Source organism: Perna viridis, chromosome 11 (assembly GCF_037379345.1).
Source record: "Perna viridis isolate PV_CMFRI_1.1 ecotype Kerala chromosome 11, ASM3737934v1, whole genome shotgun sequence".
Lineage (NCBI taxonomy): Eukaryota > Metazoa > Mollusca > Bivalvia > Mytilida > Mytilidae > Perna > Perna viridis.
The window spans coordinates 36191752-36214869 of record NC_142455.1 but is presented as its reverse complement, the minus strand read 5'-3'; the positions used below and the strand labels follow the sequence as shown (position 1 = coordinate 36214869).

The following is a 23118-nucleotide window of genomic DNA, read 5'->3' as shown; positions in this document are numbered from 1 at the left end:
CACAGACACAAAGCAATTCTTTTCACGTGCATATATGTAAGAAAAGAGAGTATAAGTATTTTTAATTCAAGCAATAAACAAATACAGTGTAAAGTCAGTACTATTGCACAACCCCATTCTGAGGAATCAGTTCCTGCATACACTTTTTTTTGTTATTTGTTTTCTTGTCAACATTCAACTGATACAAAAGCAACAACATCAAATCATATGCATAGCATAAAAAATGTGGAGTGAAAGCATATCAATGCCTACGATTTCATTTTCACAGTTTTCCAGACAAATAAGCAGTTTTATTTAGTAACTGTATTCGGTAAAACCGTTGCAGAAGTAGAAGGTATCTAATCACCATTGTTAATGTGATACTGTAATTAAAAACATTGTTCACAAGTGCACACTTAGTTCTAATAAATGTTCTAAAGTTCCGAGAAGTCCAAATTTTATTATCCTATTTTGTAAAAGTTCATTTCAATATTACACATATGCTTAAAAATCTCATATACTTTCTTATAGCTATTTTCATCGAAACTGTGCAACATTTCCATCATATCTTCAATACATTTATCCTCTAATTCCTTGAGATTTTGTGAAACCATTTGTCCCATCGGATTCTCATTTTCAAGCATATTCATAAAGTTTTCGTGGCCTTTGTACAGAGAATGGCGTCTATCAACAGTTGTCTCAAATCGAGGCTGCACTTGAACAGGATCCTCCGATCCAAACTTCGGGGAAATGGTCAGATCCCCAAGGTCAACATTCGGACAAAATATAAACGGTTTGTATATGCTGGTATTTGGATTTGGTGTTGCTGTAAACCAGTGCAGCGGTGGAGATGTAGAGGTACCAGATGGGATAACAGAAATCTGACTTCCGGTCGAGAGACTTAGACCACCACCACCAAGTCTACAAATCTCATTTTTCTCATCTCGTAAAATTCTTGCCATATCCCTCATACCAAATTGTCCTTCAGAAATAAAATAAGTTTTTAATCTATTTTCACATCGCCAGCATTACAAAATGGTTTACAAAGGTTGATATTAGGGAATTTCTTGCAATAATTAGTGCCTTGACCTCAATCTATTCAACACAAAGACGTTTGTAATAAAACAAACATCTTCTTTTAAAACAGCTCATAAATGTGCCGGAAACTCTTAAAAAGATCGATTCATGGCACTTGGGTACTTTTTATTTTTTTTATATTATTGTCATGTATCTTATTATCTGTGTTCATAAAACATGCATGCTAAAACAAAGTTCCAAAAAACTGTAATAATTGTATTAGAACACATTCAATACATCTGTGCCATGAGCACAGCATGTGCCCTACCATTTAAGAAAAGTTTCGATAATCCTGAAACGTAATCTGGAAATTCACTCTGATTGATAGTTTTGAAATTGAATAAAATGTGCTTAGATCTATTTTGTCCTTTTTTTTTTACAAATATTAAGCGTACTAAATAAAATTTCGATTATCATATCTGATTAGTGATTGGGTCATAAAAAAGTCTTGTAGCGTATATAATTTAACACATTTCAACAATAGTCACAAACTTTTTTGTATTAGTTTACCTTCTTTTGAGTATTCTTCAAGCAGTCTTTTCCCATTTACAAACCGGTTAATTGGTTTAGTATCCTTTGCAAACACCTCTGAAAAACTAAACTCGCCATCACTGTAATATCCAAGAGATCGTGCCTCCTCCATCAGATTCGGTGACATGAGGTCTATCTTGGTTCCTATAGTAACCATGTTGGATATGTTTCTAACTCCCTCTGAAATCAAATTTAAGAATTTAAAAAAAAAATCAATTAAACTTTCTTTTAAAGTTAGTCTTCAGAAACCAAGAGCCAGGGGGGCAAGAGGGAGACTTGGAATATCCTATCCAAGACGTTCATACAGAGAGATTAATTATTGCATAATAATTTCATCTCTGATTTTAGTGATACCAATCAAAGAATAGAGATGAAACTTGAGTAAGTACCAAGAAGAACGATTCCAACGGAAAAACACACATCAAAGATACGAAATCTTGCATCATATTTTGCCAACAATTCAGATATATATTATAACAACTAGAACTAAACAAAAGCATACACATTTAATCATTTTGTGATGTTGCAGTCACAAAAAAATATTACATAGCATCCATGAATATAAAATGATAAAATTCAAGAGCAAATTAGTAAGAATTGGTATTTTAAATTAGCGTTCACCCAAAATCATTTCTGATAATCTTGGTATGTAAATATAACAGTGGATTAATACAAGAAACTTATTCAAATACCAAGTAAAACGTTAGAAATTAAAAACTACATTGCCTTGGTCATCCAAATTATGAGTTGTGTTAAAACCAACAGAACAAAAGCTTTAATTTTGAAATAAACCGTAGAATCTGAAGATCACTAAAAATGACCAATGATTCGATAGGTGGTCTTCTCATAGAATGCAAGCATACATTTCACTTTTATGGCTGACACGGATTTGAAAATCTGGACTTTTTATCAATCAAGGTAAGAACGTATGTTAAACCATTACTCATCTTGTTTCTTTTACTGTTTTGTTTTTGGTGATGAGTACACAGCATCATTTGGTAGTCAGTCAAAAAAATATTTTAATCTTGTTTTCAATTAGAATACATTGTACTTCAATAGGGACATTTAAATCTGGTTTTGTTTCACAGACCACTTCGAGTTTTGATGCTGTTTTATTCATTCCTCAATTTCTTTTTATTTCCAGATGATAACGTGAGAACATCAAACAATTTCATTCAACTAAAATTGAATTGTGCTAAAAATCAAACTTGATACTCTAAAAACTGCACACATTTTGAATTATCTTTTTTCGTGGCTGATTGTGCAATTAATTGTTCTGCAATGGGGTGTGGCTTAGAGTCATGTCTGTAACGTACCCGAGAAGAGTTATTCATTGCACTATACTTGTAAGGGTGGAAAAGGACGGGTTTCAAAAAGTGGAGGTCCGGGTTATCATTTGCTTCTATCTGTCAAAGTTTTGTTCAAAATTATAAAAACATAATGATAACACAGAGGTGGAAATTTTGGGACTTTAAACACCCTTAAGAACCACCATTTATTTGTGAAGATACAGCTGTATGGCACGCGAAATTAACCAAAACCCCGTTATCTATGGGTTAACTGACTGTGACTATCAATATCACCTGTGATCGATAATTAAATTCCGCTATCTATGGGTTAGCAACCTATTAACCCATTAACCCATAGATAACGTTCGCTAACCAGTAGATAACGCTAGCTAACCCATTGATAACGGAAAATCAATTATCATTACCGTTTGCTATTGATAATTAATTCGATTTAATACATTTAAAACACTGTTATATGTGAGTTAATTTACGAGATTAGCGTTATCTATGGGTTAGCAAGTGTTAACTAGAGGATACCGTCATAGATACCGCAATTAATTCATTGATAACACTTTGACCAATCAAATCCGGTGTTACATCTATATTCGGAGTGCTGAACTTGAAGTATTTATTATCGCTTGCTTCGTCGGTCCCGTTTTTTGAGCAGAAAAATCTTAGCACGCTTTGAATGTTCATTTGATATATGAAATAAAATATATGATCGTTATTTTTTTTACATGTTTTGCCACTAGAAACATGTAAATCTACCATGTTATTCTGAGTTGTTGCACTATACACTGCCCCGTTTTGTGGGAAATTATAGCTGGAGAGAATACCGGTAAGTTTCTTGTGTTCTAGGAAACGAAGACTTGGTAAAGTACTTTATAAATTTAGGCCGACTTGTCTCAGGGCCGAGTCATCTTGTTCCTGAACCTTGACCAATAAATACGTGTTTAAGTTCCCAGTTTTTTTCGCACATCGCTGATGAGTTCTAGTGGTGCCAGTATCGTATTGCACATCTCTGAGCAGGTGTACGTCAAAACATGGATGCTATATAGTGCATTTTCTTTTTGCCTCTCTACAAACTAATATTTTGTCAAAAGATATGAACAATGACATAAAATAGAGCAAACATCACACTGTAAGATGAAGAACTTTTTTAAAAGAAAATCTAACATAATATCATAAAAATGTTCCACTGAAAAGGTTGGTTTGGTGAGTGCAAAACGAAAGTGAAAGTAGGGAAAGTGGCTATTTATAGTTCGAGACTACTTTTCTGTCCGATCTTCGTGGACTCACCCTATTTTCTTTGCGGGAAATTATTTTTTCACATGTCCTTAGAAATGCTACATAAGTGAAAGTTTTATTGAATCAATTTACATATTTTTTAAAAAATCCTAAAAATATGCACTTCACTATAGAAGTCTATGGGAAAATTAATACGATTCTGAGACCTAGATTGGCGTAGACCATGTAGGTTTGAGATAACGAGTACAGAGCAGAGTCGGATCCAGGATTTGAGTTTAGGGGGCGTTAATTGAATTAAATGCCGTGCAAAGCAAGGCAAGAAATATTATGGGGTGAAACTTGAGGTGATATTTTTTTTTACCGATTAGAGGGGTCGTAAGCCCGCCACGCCAGTCCTTGGATCGGCGCCTGCAGAGTACAAAGCTTTATCGAAATTATTTTCTTTTTGTCTTTTGTCAGATTAGTAGTGTTTCCTTATCGAATAGAGCGGTCATACTAAAAACTGTCCGGGGCGTCAGAGCAGTGTAAACACGATATAAAAGCAATGTAGATTTTTAAAAATAAACCACAAAGCTTATACATTACGATCATAAATACATTGGAATAAACACCATGACTTTTCACTTGAAATATTGACATTGGCCGACTAGAACATAGGCCACAATATTAAATTTGCTACCATGAATGAAAAACTCCTAGATTCTCAGACCAGATGGATCCAATTTTCATGCTCGCCCTAGCCCTGACTCTCCACTTTTTTTTTATTTTTTGAAATATTTCATGTCTTGTCTGGACCCAGTTTGTTAGTTGTTATTCAATTACTTCTGATTTGTAAACAAAATAAGTAGTTCTTATTCCATAACTTCTTTGAAACATTGTTCAAAATTAAATAGAAAACTGGTATGCATGTAGCATAAGAGGCATATATACATCGATAGAACTGTAACAAGACTTGTGGTGGTAACCTCTATCCTAGTCCGAATTTCCTCTGACCCTGCAACCCTCCTCTTTTTTATTTGGATATTGATATCCAAAAAAAAAAGAGGAGGGTTGCAGGGTCAGAGGAAATTCGGACTACCTCTATCCCAAAGATGATGGTAACAACAATGCTAGGGCAGATCCAGGATTTCAGGTTATGGGTTTAATGCCGAGTGAAGGGAGTCAATGAAATAGCGGGATAGAATTTTGTAAATAATCAAAATAAAATCCTAACAAAAATGATGTCCCAATTTTAGCAGGATGAACGAGGGATCTGAATATAGATAAGTCTTTAAAGAAGCAGGCATTAAAGATAGAGTTTTGTGGATGGTTTGGTTTTTCACCCCAGACATTCCCACTTGCTTTTTACTTAGCATGACCTGGCTTTGGGGCTGTATATCAAACAAATCTTTGGTTAAATGATTTTCATGCCTATACTTAAAAAATAATAAAGCATTGTGGTATTTTTCGTAATGAGGGTTGTTTGTTTGCTCCCTATTCCTGTTTGCACCAAATCTTTTCTCCTTATTTGACTTGTGAAAAGAGTACTTTGTTTTTAATTATTATGGAAAATGTCCTCCACCTTTCTTTATTTGAAAAGATCATTATTTGGTCTCTGCATCATTGGATTTGCTCAGAAATTTTTCAACAGAATCTTGGAAAGTTGAGGATTTTGACTGAGTTATCTGCCCTTGACATCTTCATTTTCAGTGCATTTCAATGAAATTGTAATTCAATGGTCCAGGATGATGTGGAAAATTTTGTTTATTTTCCATGATTCTGATTGTGCAAATAGTCAAATTGTACATGAAGGAACTGTTCATCTCAAATCCTTGTTCAACTTTCAGGATGAAGGCTGTGAAGTGTAGAAAAAGTTCAGGGAGATGATTTAGTGACATAAGCCAGGAGCACACAACTACAATTGTCAGCATCATTAATGAAGTTAGTACTTTTTTTAACATCTTTCCCTTGTTACAGGTATCAAAATCTAAAAATTTCAAAAAGTTTTGGTGAAAATACAATATGAACCACCTACTTTCTCTAAATCAAAGTGTAGAGAAAATAACAGATAATCATTTTGTTCATAATGTGTTTTTTTATTTCATCTCAAATGGCAATTTTGGATACATGAATATATGTAGTTCATGGACTTAGACACTTTCTGCTTTAGGCAGTTTAGGGTATGAAACACTGTCAGTTGCTTAATGTTCTGTTGAAGAATATTGTTTTGTCACATGCCACAATGCGGAATGGGACAAAGAAATACTGAGGTGTCCGTCTGTCAGTCCTTCTGTCACACTGGATTAAACTCCTTGGAAACAGTTCATTAGATTGTGTTCAGATTACTAAAATAGAACATAGGGGTAAGACAGCAGATTTTTGCATATATCTCCAAAACCGTTGGGTTTAGCTTAATTCTGACACAGGTGTAAGTATTCAACATGATAAGATCTATCTGTGGTCAAATTGGGGTGAAAATCGGTTAACCCATGTTGGAGTTATTGCCCTTATTGACTTTTTTTTAAGTTTTCAGCCTATATCTTAAAACCTATGATAGATAGAATGAAACTTTCATTTGCTGAAATGATTCTTATTATAAGGCCTACAAGTCTCCAGGGATCAAAGTTGTCAGACTATTCCATGTAAGGGTCATTGCCCTTGAGAGGTGAAAAATGACTTTTTTTTTTTAGTTTTCAGCCTATATCTTGAAAACTATGATAGATATAATGAAACTTTCATTTGCTTAAATGATTCTTATTATAAGGCCTACAAAAGTCACCAGGGATCACAGTTGTCTGTCAGATGACTCCATATAAGTGTTATTGCCCTTGAAAGGCAAAAAATCACGTTTTTTGCAGTTTTCAGTCAATATCTTGACTAATAGATAGTATGAAACTTTTGATTGATGAAATGATCCTCATGACAAGTCCTACCAAAGTTTTATGGAGTCAAAATTGTTGGACAACTTCTTGTTAAAGTTATTGCCCTTGAAAGGCAAAAATTTAAACAGGTGAGTGATTCAGGCTCCTGGGAGCCTCTTGTTATTTTACAAATTTTACAGGAGTTGTTGGACTTTGTTTAGTATGTACATACTTCATATAGAAACACTTAGTGGATACAATTCCTCAGTAACTTCTGAAGGGATTTTGTTCAAATTTTGTTGGATATTTAGTCACCACATGTACCAGTAATTGATCATATTGAACCAACACTATAATTCTGGTCTCACTTACCTCTTCTAACGTTTCCATTACTTTACATGTTCAAAAAGTAATTTTCAAAGTAGCACTGTGAATTCCGATGACAAATGACATTTTAAAGTTGCATATATAAAGATAGATGGAAATTATCAACTGGGCTAAGGAGGTGCTGTTCTAGTATTATATATAATCAAACTATCTGTTGGAGCATTGGTGGGCATCGAATCAAAAAATCTAGTGTACAAAGTGTTATCAATGAATTAATTGGGTTATCTATGAATTAGCTTCGGATTCTATAGTTAACACTTGCTAACCCATAGATACCGCGAATTTCGTAAATTAATTCATATTTAACAGGGTTTCAAATGAATTAAAGCGAATTAATTATCAATAGCAAACGGTAATGATAATTAATTTTCTGTTATCTATGGGTTAGCAAGCGTTATCTATGGGTTAAGAGGTTGCTAATATAACCCATAGATAGCGGAATTTAATTATCGATCACAGGTGATATTGAGAGTTACAACCTGTTAACCCATAGATAACAGAGTTTTGGTTAATTTCGCGTGCCATACAGCTGTCATTACGGTAGACACCGCAAACTAAAACAAGGGCAACAGAAACTGTTAGCATCCCCTAATCGTATAAAAAAAAACTGTGACCTTAACCTTTGACCTGTATACTGGTAATTCTGTAGGTTTCAGATTTTTCTAATAAGTAAGCATGTATTAGGCGTAGTTAAAACCCTTTATGGGGTAATGACCCAGAGTGTTAAAGAACAGGGATTGACGGACGGTAATGTTCTAATATTTCAATTACTTCAAAATAAAAGATGATTATGATATTTAAACAAAATGTCTGAATCCGATTAATAGGTGTGACAAGCTGACAGGCAATTTCATTCACTAACGCCTCTTTAATAATAATACCCACAGAGGCAGGGGTGTGGAAACAATATACATTGGTAACAAATTATCTCGTCATTATTTAAGGACCAGTTACTAATATCATTATTTCACCCATTTTATCAAATTTTCCCAAACACAGGGTAATCGTACTGTTCTGCTTGAAGCTTGAAAACTGTCCTCAAATAAATTTGGACAAAAAGTCACTTACGGAAAAAAACTTTCATTTTTGTTTCAATTGTACGATGGTTAAACAACTTCTATACTAATATATCCTGTACTTGTGTTATAGCGATTGTCTACAATTATATTTTGTATAAATTTCAACCATGCTACATAACTGTAGTATAAACTCTAGGTATAAAATGCATAAATATTCAATACTGGTAATGACACTTAAATGGATTGAACAAGGAAGATAGATAGACAGGGCGCGACAATTATCAACAATACATTATATTAATCACTTAACATCGGTAAAGGACTAGAGCCAACGGGTAGAGAACATCTCCATCTTCACTCAACTGATATAATCTTAATTACATTTATTATTTCTCTCAATTTGTTTACACGAGGGAAAGTCATGCAAGACGAAGTCAACTAAAGGTAATACTCAGGAATTTCTTGTAAAGAAACAGAGGACATTCCCTCGATGTGTAAAAATGAATACATGGACCTGAAATTTGACCAATGACCCTGATAATTAATAAGCCCCTAAATTATCCTTTGGCACAAGTGTGTACTCAATTTCGTCAAAATTTATCCATGGGTGTTGATTTTACCGTGTTTACAAGTTTCTTCGTGATAAGGAAGGTCGGGCGGAAAGGCACTGTCGTAACTATATACAGGCGGACGTACACCATCATAACAACATACATTTGCAAATTCATTTGTGAGGTAATGAAAGCCTTCATTAATAACAGATATAAAAAAAAATGTTATTGAGGTTAAGTAGGGGTGATCTTAAAACTGGAAACAACGTGATGTTATTCTGTCCAGTAGAAAGAATAATCAAGGGAACTAAGGTTATAGCGGTAATCAAAAGAAAGCACAGAAATATGAATTAAGTTCCATATGGAAAACAAATAAAAAAAATGAACAGAACTGATGACAAAACGGAGTAAAAGCAGCAATCAACCGCCCAATTGTTCTTTACATCATAGATTTATTACGGTATGGTAGGTAAAAGCAGCAGTCAACGGCCCAGTTGTTCTGTACATGATAGATTTACTACAGTATGGTAATTATGAGCAGCAGTCAACGGCCCAATTGTTCTGTACATTACAGATTTACTACAGTCAGGTAAGTAAAAGCTGCAGTCAACAGCCCAATTGTTCTTTACATCATAGATTTACTACAGTATAGTAAGTAAGCTCCTTCCATTTTCCTTGATATTATTTCTAAGACAGAGATCATTTTGGTTATTTTTATTTTTTTCTTTAAAACATTAACAGGGCAACAAAAAGTTAATTTTGGACAAAGGGGTATGTTCAGTAAATATCAAATTTGACTGCATCACAAGAGAATTCTAAAATATGACCTACTTCAAAGCTCTTTACACTACAGCAATGGTAAAAATGTCAAAAACGCATGACCAACATTTCGTGCAACTCATAGGCTGCATCTATTTACAAATAAGAAGAAACTAATCATATACGAATCGAAATAAATCACTGAAACTCCATTCTTCATCGTTTAACTAGGGGTAAAACAATGCGATATAAATGGCCAGATGGGGTAAAACAATGCGACATAAATGGCCAGGCGGGGTAAAACAATGCGACATAAATGGCCAGCCGGGGTAAAACAATGCGACATAAATGGTCAGCCGGGGTAAAACAATGCAACATAAATGGCCAGTCCATGGTAAAACAATGATAAAATGGAGTTACCATGATTTATTTCTGAATTCGACCATGACTGCATCACTAGAGAATTTACCACGACTTTTCCTTTTTGTGTTAGAAGCCAAATAACTCAGAAATGAAAAAAAAAATAAATATAATGAAAATGAAAATGAAATAAGTGCTGCCATCTATGATTATAAAATTATCAAAATTCATCAAAGCATTTTAGTGATGGATATAATATGTCTATAGAAAGTCAGCTGCATTCAAATTTCAGTTAAAAATAGATTTAAACTATTTATAGAACTTCAACAAAAATTGAAAAATCAGACAAATGGATGATCTACTTATTTTTATGACAGAAATATAAATCCAAGTAGAATCACAATATGTGTATGATAAAATATAAACTGTTACAAGGAAGACAGCAATACTGAAATCAAGTTCAAAATGTTCATTAAATATTCATTTAACATAGGTTATTTTCAAGATTCATTTTTAGAATTTGTTCAAACTGAGTTTTCAAAATCTGAAGTGTACAAAAGATATTAAATGTATTATTTATACACGATAAAGAAAAATTAAGACCCAAAGTGCTACAAAAGAATAAACATAGGAATAAGCTATAAATTTCTTGTTTTTAACCAAGTTAACCATCACAATGTCTTGTTTTTAACCAAGATAACCATCACAATGTCTTGTTTTTAACCAAGTTAACCATCACAATTTTTTCTAAGTTTAATAATCTTACTAATGAGTTGTTTATTTGTGGATGTTAATTGGATTAATTTTTTTGTTGACAGAATTTTGGATTATTAACAGTTGATGACATTATACAAATACACATCATATATAATTAGGGGAGATAATCCTTGTTGAAAAAAAATAGGAATTTAAAGCATTAAAATGATAGAAACTGCATATCACATGACACTGATGGGTTCAAGGGATCCAAGGCTATAGCAATAATCAAAAGAATGTAATCCAGGGACAAAGACCAGACTTGGAAAACAGACATATACAACAAAGAACATAAAGTAACTAAAATCATACATACAAAGTAACAAAAGCAAATGAGCAACTCGGACTCCACTAAAAACTGATTTTTTCAAATCAAGAGAGATAACAGAATTTGATCTACATGTATCTAGACTGGAGAAGTCCCATAGCCTACTTACACATAGTAGGGGTAAAAATTAACAGTCACCTGATAACTACCAGATTTTGAGCTGGGCTACCAAACTTTTGGGTAGAATTTAGTTGAAAATAGTGAGTATTTAACAGAAATGGTCTGGGTTACTAACTTAAATTCCAAGTTTTAAATGTGTACATGTAGCAAGATCTTCTGTCTTAGCAGTATAACTGGTTCCTAACAGCTTATCATTGGTATATAATGCTAAATATAAATAAATCATTATCTAAAAAGGCTAAGTATAAAAATGCAATAGTTTTAAACAGTTTGGCATCAGTTGAACATGAATCATTCCATATTGCAGTAAAACTCATATTCTTGTTCACACAAGTTTTTAAATACTGTTGATAATGCTTTAGTATTGTTATCCTGAAGGAGTACTTCCATATCATTGAAAATTTTGTCCTCAAACTCATGAATATTGCATGGCGGTTTTATCCCGTGTTTGAATTTCTTTTTTGCCACTGAGAAGAAGTTCTGGTGTGCTATATATAACTTGTGTCTTCTATCAACATCATGTCGGAAGCGTGGTTTGACAACCCTAGGATCACCATCTCCAAACTTTGGAGAAATGCATAAACTCCCAGTGTCAACATCTGGTGTGAAAACAAAAGGCTTAAATATACTGTTTTTTGGGTTTGGTGTCCCTGTAAACCAGTGAACCGAGGGTAACTTGGAGCTCAAAGGCTGAAGAATAGAAATCTGACTTCCTGTTGATTCGTAACCTCCAGTCATACAAATACCACTGTCCTCATCTCTCAGTATGTTGGCCATATCTAACCAGGAAAATTTTCCTACAAAAAATAATATGATGTATACTAATGAATCTTGTGCTTTACATGTGTATATTCATATCTATTCCTATATCTATTCTACATTGGTTTTGTTTATTTTTAGTGTTTTTTTTTTTTTGTAAACAATTATTATTTTCTGTCACCTGTCTTCACAGGCAAAATTTTTATAATATATTTGAATTTTAACAATTTTATACAAGGCAACACTTTTACATATAATTGTAAGTGTGATGTTCAATTATTCCTAGTAAAAAATTGATGTGACTTATTTTATGTGTACAACTGATTTGATAGATTGTTGTTCAACATAAAAAAAACAGTTTTTTTTATGAATTTAATGATAGGAATGTTTGAACAATCAAACAGATCATGCTAGTCTGACACATTGAGCAGCTTATATACTTGTCTTACACAATGAGCAGATTATACACTAGTGTGACATTCTGAGCAGGTTGTACACAAGTCTGACACGTTGAGCAGCACTAGTTGACACCCTGAGTATGTTATATGCTGGTTCACAGAAACAGCACTCCTCAGATAGGTATTTAGGACACATTACTCAGACTCTGAGCCAACCTGTTGTCACCAGACTCTGACAAAGTACTCAGAATATGAGCTAACATGTTGTCACCACACTGGGACACATTACTCAGACTCTGAGCCAACCTGTTGTCACCACACTTGGACACATTACTCAGACTCTGAGCCCACCTGTTGTCACCACACTGGGACACATTACTCAGACTCTGAGCCCACCTGTTGTCACCACACTTGGACACATTAATCAGACTCTGAGCCCACCTGTTGTCACCACACTGGGACACATTACTCAGACTCTGAGCCCACCTGTTGTCACCACACTGGGACACATTACTCAGACTCTGAGCCCACCTGTTGTCACCACACTTGGACACATTACTCAGACTCTGAGCCCACCTGTTGTCACCACACTTGGACACATTACTCAGACTCTGAGCCAACCTGTTGTCACCACACTTGGACACATTACTCAGACTCTGAGCCAACCTGTTGTCACCACACTGGGACACATTACTCAGACTCAGAGCCCACCTGTTGTCACCACACTGGGACACATTACTCAGACTCTGAGCCCACCTGTTGTTACCACACTTGGACACATTACTTAGTCAAACTAGAGTCACTCTGTCTATTACAAGACATAGAGATGGAGCAAGGACTTCCAATGCCAAAGGATTTGGTATGATTCAGTAGTGGATGTTACCCACAACTTCCCACACTTTGAGTGAGCACAACCACATCCTTCTGGACTTAGGTTGAGCACCCACTATCTACCACATAAGGGATGAGCATGTACACTATCGCCCACATTAGGGATGAGCACATCCACTAACTCCCACATTAGAGATGAGCACATCCACAATGTCCCATATTATGATAAGCACATCCACTATTGCCCACATTAGGGATGAGCACATCCACTATTGCCCACATTAGGGATGAGCACATCCACTATCTCCCAGATTAGGGATGAGCACATCCACTAACTCCCACATTAAAGATGAGCACATCCACAATGTACCACATTAGGGATTAGCACACCCACCATCTCCCACATTAGGGATGAGCACATCCAGAATCACTCATATTATGGATGACCACACCCACAAGTTGGCCATAACTCACAGAGGCCATCATATATAGAGCTGAATATGTTAGAACTTTATAGAAATCATCAAGATAGAATCCATCTCTGTGGGTCTGCCTTTCCCATTAAGCCATATACATGAAATGGATTTAGGTAATCTTTGAGCATGCCATATATCAAAAGCCTACATTGAAAGACAAAAAAGTTACAGCAGGACATGAGTTTTTCACTAAAAAACAGGAATTTGACCTTGAGGTCAAATTTCAAGGTCATAGGCCACTATCCATGGAACCCGACACACTGTCTTTAGGTAATTTACTGACATGCCAAATATCAAAAGCCTACATCAAAAGACAAAAAAAATTACAGCCTGGACACAGGTTTGTAAAGTATGGACACAGACAGAATGACACATGCACATAGTGATCATTGAAGGGCAACCACCACTTTTGTTGTGGGGTCCTAATTACTTCTACTACAAGACATATCTGTGCTTTTGTCACAGTTTCTGAAGTACTGCTACCAAAAGTTTTTTGTGAAAATGATTGGGAACAAGAATGTTTCAGGTACACTTAAAACCTCATTAAGACGAGCTTTGCACAACTCTCAAATACTCAGATTTCCCATAGGGTATTGGCTGTGTTTAGATGAATTTTCTAGGTAAGATACAATAAAAAGCTTTACAGAGCACAGCATAAAGTGACTGCAGCATGTCTGATTCTGTCCACTTGGGTCAAGTGTGTACACAATACAAATTCTTGTCACACTGAACCATAGGGACTTACAATTTATTCTGGAAACAACAGGTATATAGGACACAATATAGCATGAATTTGAAATTCAATTAAATATTTTCTAAATTGGACCAAAAATAAAAAAGTCAATTTTTTGCGATGTGGTCTCTTTGGCACTTTGTAATTCAAAACCATTAGAGACATCTCAAATCTGATTGAAAAGTGCAGATAGGAATTTTTATCAGAAATCCAGTATAAAAAAAAATTTTGAAATCAGTCCAAAAATTAAAAAGATTTTTTTGGGTGTGGCTCCTTCGACCCAAACTCAAAAACCATATAAGATATCTGGAAAATGCAGGCAGGTATTTTTATACAGAATCCAATGAAAATAAATTCCAAAATTGGACCAAAAATAAAAAGTTTCACACTCTCATTGGGTAGCTGCCCCGAGCAGGTCCGGGTGTTAATAGAATAGGCCTGCAGCAGCACTAAGCTTGTCGTAAAAGGCGACTAAATAGTGCTCAGAAACCTAGACGGGGGCTAGGCGCTCTGCCCACAGAGCAACTGGGATGTGTGCCCCAGGAGGTGGAATGGGGTACCCCTGGCGTGTTACATGCTGGGGTTGTCAGGCTATAATACGGAAAACCTGACCGCAAACCATAGTGGTGCACCGTGTTGGGAAAGATGCCACGTTCCTCGCACGTTAAAGAACCCTGCTGTGGTATTCGATAGGAGTAGGAACCTTTGCGCTCCGCCACAGGAGGCTAAATTGCCCGACCTTACCCATCCCCCTTTTTCCAGTGACAATCAAAATTTGTCGACCCTATTATCCTTGTGACCCATCCTTTTTTTTCATTTCATGTTCATTTTATCATCCATTTCATGTTCACTGTCTGAATATAGCTGAAATATTGCTGCTCGGACGTTAAACCCCAACAAACAAACAAACAAACTCATTGGGTAGCTCAAGCAAAAGGGAGATAAACCATGGAAGAAAGTGCAAACCTGCACACTACAGGTATCAGTCTTGTATTACATATTCCTGAGCGGGTGTACATCAAAACATGGCTAAAAAATAGAGTGTACCAAAGTTTGTGCCTTTTTTCCTAGAATGAACCTAAAAATTATTTTTTAAATTTCCTTCATAGAAAAACATGGTCAAAAGTTAGATTGAACCTCCTTGTCTATTTTTTAAAAAATCATGAAAATTTATGGTTTACTACAGAAGCCTATGGGGCAAAGAATACAAGACTGAGACCTACATGTGTAACTCATTCTAAAGGGAGATAAACCATGGAAGGAAGTACCAACCTACACATTACATGTGTAGCTCATTCTAAAGGTAGATAAACCATGGAAGAAAGTACCAACCTACACATTACATGTGTAGCTCATTCTAAAGGGAGATAAACCATGGAAGAAAGTACCAACCTTGACACTACATGTGAGGCTCATTCTAAAGGGAGATAAACCATGGAAGAAAGTACCAACCTCCACATTACATGTGTAGCTCATTCTAAAGGGAGATAAACCATGGAAGAAAGTACCAACCTTCACACTACATATGTAGCTCATTCTAAAGGAAGTAAACTAAAAGAAGTGAATACAAACCTTCTTGAGACAATTCCTTTAACATTCTTTTCCCGTGGACAAATCTGCCATCCAAACACAAATCATCAGAAAATGATTTACAAAAGTTAAATTTTCCTTGTGTTTCTGTATAGAAGCCTAATATCTTTGCCTGCTCTATCAAGTCCTTTGACATCAAGTCTACCCGTGTACCAATACTCAACTGGTTAGAAATATTTCTCACTCCCTCTGAAAGTAGTATATAAACCAATGGAGAAGTTGACTAGACTAGAAAATGGAGACACCATGGCTCGCCACATTTAAATCTGACTCTTCACTTTTTATACACTATATTTCAATGATTTATTTGTAAATTGTCAATAGTTTAAAGTTTAGAACAAAGATGGAGGTACATCAACAAACTATTTCATTTCGATCCTAAGCATTAGGCCAGTAATAAAATTTTCCCGATTCCTAGACGTGCTTCTACACTTAATACTTAGAAAAATAGTAGGTCAGTACAGTACTCTATTAATTTTCCAAACAAGATTTCATATGTAAGTAAAAGTAGATCAAATTGACATAAACTTTATAACAGCTAAATATCTGTAAAAGTTTTAGGGGTAGTGTTTTAAGTCAGTCGGTACTGGCTACACTTTTTTTTTTATTAATTTTTGGTCAAAGAAAGCAAAAATAATCTCTTTAATAAGAGATGCCAATAAGTTAAATTTGGATTATAAGTGCCTGTATTTAAAACTTGTAGTTATACATTAAAATGGCCATCATATTAATATTAGCATAAACAAGTATTTTGTCTTGTATGGAATATTTTTTTAGCTAAAAAGCTTCTGAATAAGTTAAAAAGGCAACAGAGAGAGATTAAACTTACCCATGAACATACTTCTGATTTCCAAACAGCCATGATGTCTCCATGCAAGTAAGACTTGAAGTATACAGATGATTCATGCAAAGTCGGACACGCAAAGATTGTAAGTCAAATTAGGAAATAAACTTCAGTTGAACAATTTGACTGGAAAGTTAAAAGATAGCACTTCTTTCCTGGTCAGTCAGTTAAGATAGGTAATGTACTGGTAAAAAAATCTATCAGTTATTCACAAGCTATTAAAGTTGGTTTATCTAATAATTTCCATATGATCAAGCAAGACAACTTCCCATGGTGATGAGTTTTAACAAAATTAAAATCTGCAAAAATTTTAAAAGATATCCATAGAACTAAATGTACATGTATTATTAAAATACAATAAAGCAACTGGGCTGAAAGGGTCTGGGAAAATTTTCTCATGTAATGAATAACTTGGAAAAGGAAGGTAAACAAATCATGAACAAGATGATGAGAGTATTGTAAATAATAATATATTGTTTTCTTCCACCACCAATCAGACCCAAAGTTAAAAAAAACAAATAAACTTGCAAGCCTGTAATTCCATTATGATAAAGTACAAGGGGCATAAGAAGTTTAATATAAGATATATTTCTTTGTTTTGTTATTGTTCAGAAGACGTTTGTGCCATATGTCAAATAATGTTTGTTTCCCCTTGACTAACCCTCGCTCCTGGCTTTGGGTAGGTAGGTAGGGACATTTTTCCCAAAAAGTTCATATAATTCTGTAAAAATCAAACTCAAAGAAGTGAAAAAAGTTGCTTTGAAAAAAAATCCTTTTCATAGAATGGCAATAAAATTATTTGGGTAGGGCCATTTTTTATGGGTGGAATAAGGGGAAACCACCTTCTTTTTAATTTTGGCCTAGTATCATAAATCTGAAAATTTAGTCATTATATGGAGTTAGACAAAAAAAACCTCTTTTCCACAGGTTTTATAATGAAAACTCAGTGACACTGTATACCCATTAATACTTATATGCTTGAAATGATGATTTCTGTATACTGTAAACCTCATTAGAAATTCAGTAAGGGAGAACAATTGGCACAATGCTACTTCTGATTAATAAAACAGGTAGTTGTAATGTTGTAATTCCCTAAACATTTTTTTCTCAATTACAAGCAATATCAATGATGTTGTCATAATAACAGGTCAAGTGACTTTAACAGCTACCAGATTTTGAATGATTTGGAAAACTAGGAAATTTTTACTTTCTAATGCTGATGCAAACATCTTTCATATAAGGGCTAATTTCAACCAAACGTGTTACTTCCTTCTTAAGTATTGAAAGCTTAAAAGTTTTTAAATAAGTTTTTTTTTAATGATTAGCACAAAATATCTTTAAAAAGAACTTTTTCAGTTGAGATTGTAAAAATATAGTTAATGGTATCCAAATTTCAAGTTGAATGGAGTATTTTAATATGCACATGGACACAGCAGCAAAAGGCTTCATTAATATCATCAGTGTGTCATTGGGCTGAAACCAGTCAAAAACCATTGCAAAAAAAATGACTGGCTAATTTTTTATACTCACAAGCTGAAAAAAGCCATACGTACAACTTCCAGTAAAAAATCTTTAAAACAATAATAAAATGTCTGTCTTACTCTCTTAGGATATTTAATTGTTGAATCTAGATTCCAGAAAAATCCTCTTGAATCCCTTCTACACTTTCAACTTACCTTTAACATGCTCAGCGGCCCAGTGCCTTCCGGCAGTCTCAACAACCCAAGCTTCAGATCTGTCAGCCAATAGAAAACTGTTCTGGTATGCTGATGGAACTTTAGATTCAAAACATGGTCCACCCTGTCCATACTTAGTTAACAGTTCACCTAGCAATTCTACACCTTCTTTAGCTGTCTTTACTCTCTCCAAAACAAGCCTTAAATTATTAAAAATAAAGTACAACATTAAGTTGAGTAATTTTTTGTGAAATTTTATTCAAAAGACATTATCAGTCTTGTAATAGTAGGTTTTAAAATGTCTAAAGGCTTTTTGCTGTCTTTCTTGTACTTGGTTTTTTTTTCTTCTGATTCTAAAATAAATGTTAGTTTACATTTTTCTCATCTATATAAAAACTATCTGGCAACATCAACAAATAAAATGCATTTCAGAATGATTGGCATCCTTCATTTTGTGTTGAAGCATGATAACAATGCAATACGTGTATTATTATAGTCAATTTTAGAACACTTCAGTCATTTCTAAAGTTTTCATTATAGCTTCCATGCACACACAAAGATATATTGTATGGTTGTTTTTCTGGAAATTATTCATTAATAGAGGACTGATAAAAGTGAGACCAAAAAATAATAATAATAATATGTCTGTTTTCTGCTACCCTACCTACCCTAGTTTTTTGCACCTACGCTAAACATTTTATGGCCATTTTGGCTCAAGCACTATTAAAGTAAAGATTGTTTGCCCATTAACTCAATTTAAAATGTTTTTTTTAAATTAAAATAATTTCCCTCCCTACCTACCCTATTTTTTCTTGCTGGTAGCATAAAACACATTTTTTTTTGCCTAACTATAGGAAACAACCAACTGAAACAAGTTAACAATAAACTAAATATAAAAGTAACTCACACTAACTATTATTAATTATTTACCAGTACAATACATTATGCAAACTGGATAAGAAACTCCAATAATTCAGTTTTAAAAAAGTAGGGGGAAATCATGCCTGATTTTATACAATATCCATCACTGTCATGACTGTTACTCACCTAACCATATCCATGCCGAGTAGTCTCTCTGTCAAATCATCATCACTGTTCATCTTACTCCATATGGCCTCATTTCCAATACACACACCATGCTCATTAGCACCCATTTCAGCTCCCCACATCCAGGCAGGCTTGCTCAAAATCACTGCATTGGTCTTTGGAACTTGGTCTATCTCAATATATGTGCACTATAATTCAAAGTAGATAACAGTATGGAGACAGGTATCCATCAGGCATCCCATTTCAAAGACAGCAAAATCCTAAGCAAGTTTAAAAATTCATGCCTTTCTTAAGAAGAGAGCAGTCAAACAAGGGAAAAGATCTCTAATACTAAATGAAAGGTAACAACAAAATCATAGAACTTATAAGCTCTATGTAATTGTCAAAAGGAGTGTTAACTAAAAATACTGTGAACAAGCTCACAAAGAGAATACCCCCATCCCTTCAAAGGCAGTTAAATATCAAATGTTGAATTCTTTAAGAAAAATCATTGGATAATAATTATGTTCTATAGTGCTCATCTACATATCATGTTGAGCTTATCATTCAAATTCTATCACAGACCTGGCGAAATCATTTCAACCTGTTGGACATTTGGCCCGTCAACTTAACAAAATCTGCTGGACCGAAATCATTTCTCTGATCCAATTTAAATTTGCCTCGATTCAGACACCATCTTTAAACCAGAAGTTCCAGTTGAGGCGTGTCTAACAAAAACAAATGTACCGGAAATCTGGTCCGGAAATTACGCAAATTTAACCGGACTGGTGGCTAAAAGTACCGGTCATGTCCAAAGGTCCGACAAATTTTGCCATGACTGCTACCAAAATCCCTCAAGTAGTTTAGGAGTTACAACCCTTAATAGATTATCTCCTCCTGAACATCCACATGATGATAAACAAAATTTCTTCAAAATTTTCCCAACAGTTTAGGAGGAGTTTCACTTACCATAAGATGGCAGGCATAAAGACAGATTGACAGAAACAAAACTCAATTTAATATCTGCATGAAATAATGAACTTACCATAACCTTTGACCCAGGTTCATGATCTATGGCTGGGAAATATTCCACTTCTTGAACTTCATCATCAGGACGATCTGAATTTTTCCCAAAGATTATACAACCATCAGCAGTGGCAGGTGGTAGAGCAACAAAAGTATCACATGACTGTGGTTTATCCATGATAAATGGAGCTGAAGAAAAAAAGATGCAGATTCCAGGTCATATTATTGACAAAAGTACCATGAAGTTCACCTGGATGTCTTCAACTTCTTACAATACTAATTTTTTTTATTCAGAATCTTTTAAATTTGCTGCTAATTGTACACTTCATAATTTTAAAGGTTTGTATCCCTTTTTTAAGGAATTTGCCATTTTGAAGAAACAAACTGAACAAAGTCTGAATGTGGAGTTTGTGATTTAGCATATAGTGAACTACTGAAGATTTCAATGACAACTTAAACAAGAGAAAGTTAATCACTTGATAACAGATGTCACTGTATCTCTGATCAGTAAAGCAGTATGCCATATAATAGCATAATTAATTATATCATATATGTATGCATTCATTGAGACCTGCCTCGTGTTCTGAACTAATTTCCATATTAAAGTTCATAAACATATATTTATTTATCCCTATGTAGAGTAAGAAAACACGGAAATCATGTTGTAAAAACAATTACTATCATGACCCTCCACCCTTTTCTTGCAGATACTGACTGTTTGCACCTTTTCAACTTCATTTGAGCCAATTGAGGGCATGAAGCAAGATAACAAGATGAAAAAAACATATTACCATGTAAATCCTTGATGACTTCAGTTTATGGGTTTAATGTGAACTATTATGAGTAACATTCGGCGTCCTAATTAAAAATTACCAGGAAGATCAGACTGCATATGACAAAATCTGATTAATTCTACTGGTTTTTCACCGCTTGAGATAAGCATAAACAGTTCCAAGGTTGACCGGGAACCATTACTGCGCTTATTATAATAAAACCCGACTCGGAAATGACACTAGCGATTATCCGAAAACATATACTAAATGTATTAGGGAATTAAATGCTGGTTGTGGTTAATTTGCTTGTGCAGAGGGGAAAAAAGAGAAAGAATGCTTAAAGTTTAACCTGGCTCCTAGAAAGGTAAAGCCATAAATGGCTTTAAAAATTCGAACAACTCATTTTTTTATTTTCAAAATCTGATCTTGATTAAACATTTGTAACTATAATTTTTTATACATCTTAATAACTGATTTTGATCAGTTTCACAGTTTCAATTAATCAAATTATCAAGAAGATCTCAACCTTTATTGTTAGTCAACTATGTACAATAAGATGTTAATAACAACATCTTTAGCACTTCTAGACCTTTTTTCAGTGTAGCGAGCTATATAAGATCTATTCGACAAAAATATTATTCCATCCCCATTATGCCAATGTGTCGAAATAGAATCAACTTGTCACTTCTTACTCTTCTGTCCATTATATTAAACGCTTAGGACACAATATTTCTCGGCACTTCAACTTTTGGAAATTGCTTATGACCTGAGTAAATACTTAGAGCATTAAATATCAACCTCTTAACTTTACACTTAACCAATGCACGTTATGAGCAGTACCTCCTTGAGCTTTGCAATGATATAATTCATGGTTTCAGGAGACGGATTGATATAACACTAAGTGTTCCAGATTAGGTTCCTGACTGGAACTGTTATGAATCATGCTCTATTGGAACACATAATTACTATTTTAATGAACTATGTTTTAAAAAATTGGATTTGATGTTGTATCTTTCGATTAGAAACTTGCAAGTGTGAAGTAAATAAAATCCACCAAAATGCCAGGCAACAAACAATTCAAAAATCCACCAAATAAATGCCAAGCAACAAACAATCCATGAATCCACCAATTGCCAAGCAACAAACAATCCATGAATCCACCAAATGCCAGGCAACAAACAATTCAAGAATCCAACAAATGCCAAGCCACAAACAATTCAAGAATCCACCAAATGGCAAGCCACAAACAATCCATGAATCCACCAAATGGCAAGCCACAAACAATTCAAGAATCCACCAAATGCCAAGCCACAAACAATGCATGAATCCACCAAATGCCAAGCCACGAACAATTCAAGAATCCACCAAATGCCAAGCCACAAACAATTCAAGAATCCACCAAATGCCAAGCCACAAACAATCCATGAATCCACCAAATGGCAAGCCACAAACAATTCAAGAATCCACCAAATGCCAAGCCACAAACAATGCATGAATCCACCAAATGCCAGGCAACAAACAATTCAAGAATCCATCAAATGCCAAGCCACAAACAATTCAAGAATCCACCAAATGCCAAGCCACGAACAATTCAAGAATCCACCAAATGCCAAGCCACAAACAATTCAAGAATCCATCAAATGCCAAGCCACAAACAATTCAAGAATCTACCAAATGCCAGGCAACAAACAATTCACAACAAGGTCCTCAATGATAGGCAAAATCCATACCGTAAAGTAAGC

The 23118-nt window shown here is 34.5% G+C and overlaps 1 protein-coding gene across 4 annotated transcripts; it reads right to left on the bottom strand.

Moving 5' to 3' along the window:
• Nucleotides 1–45: 45 nt before the first annotated feature.
• LOC148603926 (secernin-3-like) lies at nt 46–21578 on the bottom strand. 4 transcript variants are annotated; one of them, XM_088552169.1, is made up of 6 exons: nt 21395–21536; nt 20623–20792; nt 19599–19786; nt 18552–18751; nt 1567–1767; nt 46–961 (listed from the first exon to the last, which is right to left on the bottom strand). In XM_088552169.1, the coding sequence occupies exons 2-6, from the start codon at nt 20779–20781 to the stop codon at nt 441–443; spliced, it is 1269 nt and encodes a 422-aa protein (XP_088408295.1). In that variant the 5' UTR covers nt 20782–20792; nt 21395–21536; the 3' UTR covers nt 46–440. The 4 variants fall into 4 exon arrangements, with proteins under 4 accessions (XP_088408295.1, XP_088408293.1, XP_088408294.1 ...); XM_088552167.1 differs by having other exon boundaries at nt 296–961; nt 21477–21573; XM_088552168.1 differs by lacking the exons at nt 46–961; nt 1567–1767 and adding exons at nt 9621–12041; nt 16014–16220 and having other exon boundaries at nt 21477–21578.
• Between the last annotated feature and the right edge of the window lie 1540 nt (nt 21579–23118).

Bases quoted from the DNA above. Each gene is read 5' to 3' on its own strand.
- LOC148603926 (XM_088552167.1), bottom strand. From the start codon at position 21,546: ATGCTTATCTCAAGCGGTGAAAAACCAGTAGAATTAATCAGATTTTGT. The intron at 18,752-19,598 runs GTGAGTAACAGT...TAATAATTTAAG, and splicing joins CTCGGCATGGATATGGTTAG to GCTTGTTTTGGAGAGAGTAA. The intron at 962-1,566 runs GTAAACTAATAC...TTATTTCTGAAG, and splicing joins TGAAGAATACTCAAAAGAAG to GACAATTTGGTATGAGGGAT.